This window comes from Cydia strobilella, chromosome 1, assembly GCF_947568885.1.
Source record: "Cydia strobilella chromosome 1, ilCydStro3.1, whole genome shotgun sequence".
Taxonomy (NCBI): domain Eukaryota; kingdom Metazoa; phylum Arthropoda; class Insecta; order Lepidoptera; family Tortricidae; genus Cydia; species Cydia strobilella.
In genome coordinates, this window is record NC_086041.1 from 22424447 (window position 1) to 22427249 (window position 2803).

At 34.9% G+C, this 2803-nt stretch overlaps 1 protein-coding gene across 1 annotated transcript; it reads left to right on the plus strand.

Annotated features, from left to right (window-relative positions):
* The first annotated feature begins 364 nt into the window (after window positions 1-364).
* LOC134747317 (sodium-independent sulfate anion transporter-like) lies at window positions 365-2244 on the plus strand. The gene has a single exon (XM_063681952.1). The coding sequence runs from the start codon at window positions 487-489 to the stop codon at window positions 2242-2244; it is 1758 nt and encodes a 585-aa protein (XP_063538022.1). The 5' UTR covers window positions 365-486.
* The last annotated feature ends 559 nt before the right edge of the window (window positions 2245-2803 follow it).

A 2803-nucleotide genomic window follows, 5' to 3' on the forward strand; every position in this document is an offset into this window, starting at 1 on the left:
TACTTCATTATGGTTGCCTCGGAAGTGATTTTTTAACACTTTTTAACGAAAACTTTTGTAATTTAGAGTGTCAGGCAAATTATAAAAGTTTTCGTCAATTAAACGTAGTGTCACTTGAAATAAGTGATACTACGTTCACTCCATCGTTCCAGTCTTATGTGAAAATGAAATCTTCATATAAGACCAAACCTAGACTGAAGTCAAAAATAAAAATAGTCAGGAATGAGAGTGAATACAAAGCTTTCTTCAGCGCACTCAAAAACGTTGGTTTATTTGGTTCACATACCTATTGTGTTCATGAAATGAACGTGAAAAAAATTGTTGACATTTGACAGGATTAATCTCAAACAAATGTGGGATTTTCTTGCCACTTTTCAAGTGCATTTGCTATCGAGAGATAACGATAAGCGTTGGTATACGGGTGTAAGTTTTTGCAACATATATTATAGTACATTTGGCAATCTGCTTCAGATCACATTGCTTAAAATGACTATTTTACCAGTTAATCATAGCGAAAATACAAATGTCGTGCGAAATCGAAAAAGGTGCCAGAAGAATTCGTGCAGTGCTAAAATTGTGAAGAAGCGACTTCCAATAGTAGAATGGCTTCCGAAATACAATACAACAAATCTCATTCCGGACATAATCGCTGGGATTACGGTAGCACTAACAGCTATCCCTCAAGGCATTGCTTATGCCGTTATAGCTGGTTTAACCCCTGAATATGGGCTATATGCGAGCCTGACAAGTGGAATCGTGTACCTTATATTTGGAAGCTGCATGAACGTAACTGTTGGGCCAACTGCTATTATGGCCGCAATGGTTGCCAAGTACGTATACAACTATTCTGCTGATTTTGCGGTTTTGGCAGCCTTTATAGCTGGAATAGTAGAACTGACTATTGGTATACTGCACCTCGGATTCTTAATAGAATTCATTTCTATGCCAGTTATAAGCGGATTCACAACAGCAGCAGCTCTTCAGATTGCTTCAGCACAATTAAAAGCTTTATTAGGCCATGATGGACGTTCTGGAGATAACTTTGGAGATTCAGTGTATAATTTTATATTAAATATCAGAACTGTGAAACTATGGAACCCCATACTCGGCTTCTTGTCTATTGGGGTTCTTGTTCTTCTGAAAAGATTTGGTGAAGGATGTGGTCGCAACGATAGTACTGTGAAACAACTAAAATGGTTAATTTCTCTAAGCCGTAATGCTATAGTTGTCATCGTCGGAATGATAATAGCTTACACTTTAAAATTCATCACTGACACCGAGTCGTTAATCTTGATTGGTGAAATTGGAAATGGCATTCCAAAAGTTACACTTCCGCCGTTTACTACTACTGTTGCTAACGAAACTTACTCATTTGTAGACATGTTACATATATATGGACCCCAATCAATCATTATCCCTTTGGTTGCTATTATAGAAACAGTAGCAATATCTAAGGCATTTGCAGGAGGGAGACCTGTAGACGCCACACAAGAAATGATAGCTGTTGGAGTTTGTAACATTATTGGATCATTAGTGGGAAGTATGCCAATAACGGGGTCATTTACACGAACGGCATTGAACCATGCTTCTGGCGTGCAAACCCCTGCAGGAGGCATTGCTACATGTCTAATCATCCTTCTTGCACTCAGTTTGCTAACATCGACATTTTACTTTATACCCAAAGCTTCTTTAGCCGCTTTAATTATGACTGCCATGTTCTCGATGATTGATTTCGTAATATTTGGCAGACTGTGGAGGAATAATAAACTAGAATTATTTTTCTTACTTGTCACAATGGGAGTTGCAATGCTTTTTGGATTGGAATACGGTATAGTGGTTGGAATAATTGTAGAAGCAGCCACTTTGCTTTACTTAACAGCGAGACCAAAAATTGATATAAACATAGTCAGTACTGACAAAGGACAAATTGTTAAAATACCCTTGAATGGTAGACTGTCATATTGCGCTGCAGAACATGTTCGACGAAAAGTTCAAAAAGCTGCACAGAGTTGTAATGCTTCCAATAACGTTATAGTCGTAGACGGAAGTAACTTGAGGAAAATGGACTCAACCGTAGCGTCAAATCTGATGATAGTAGCTCAAGACTTAGACAAAACGTCTCGAAAAATTGTTTTTTTGAATTTTTCTAATGAAATAGTAAAGCTGTGTCTTGATATAAATCAAAAAAATATTCATAAATTTAAATTATCATCCAATGCGGAGGCTGTATACAACTATGTATGACATAATTCTTAGTTAACTGTTAACGATCTCAGTTGTAAACATTGTTTTCATGATTAAACTTATTTATTTATGTACATAGGTATCTTTAATTTCTTGTAAATAGATTTTCCATGTTGATCTCTCTATTCTAGTCTATTTCGATAAAAAAATATGCGAAGTTTCTTATTTTTCAGAATAAACGAGATACCTATAAATGTTTGAAAAATTAACAATCCCTCGATCATATAGGTGTCCTTATACCAGTCACGAATATCTTGTAGAATGTAGCATTAATATCTTATTTCTAGAGCCAAAACAATTACCTACCATAAGTATAGTACTATTTATTAGTATTTAGTAGTATTTTTATAAGCTTCATTGTTCAAGAAATTATTACAGTTGACTGTAAGGTTTTGATAAGATATCAACATATTAAGATAAGGTTTGATTTCAATGTAATGTTTCAAGATTATTTTGTGAGTTAAACATGTGATTCCGAATCGAACTGTCATTCATAATCATAATATAAATATCAAATATCAGCATAGTAATATCTTGTAGATAGGGTATTTTAAATTTA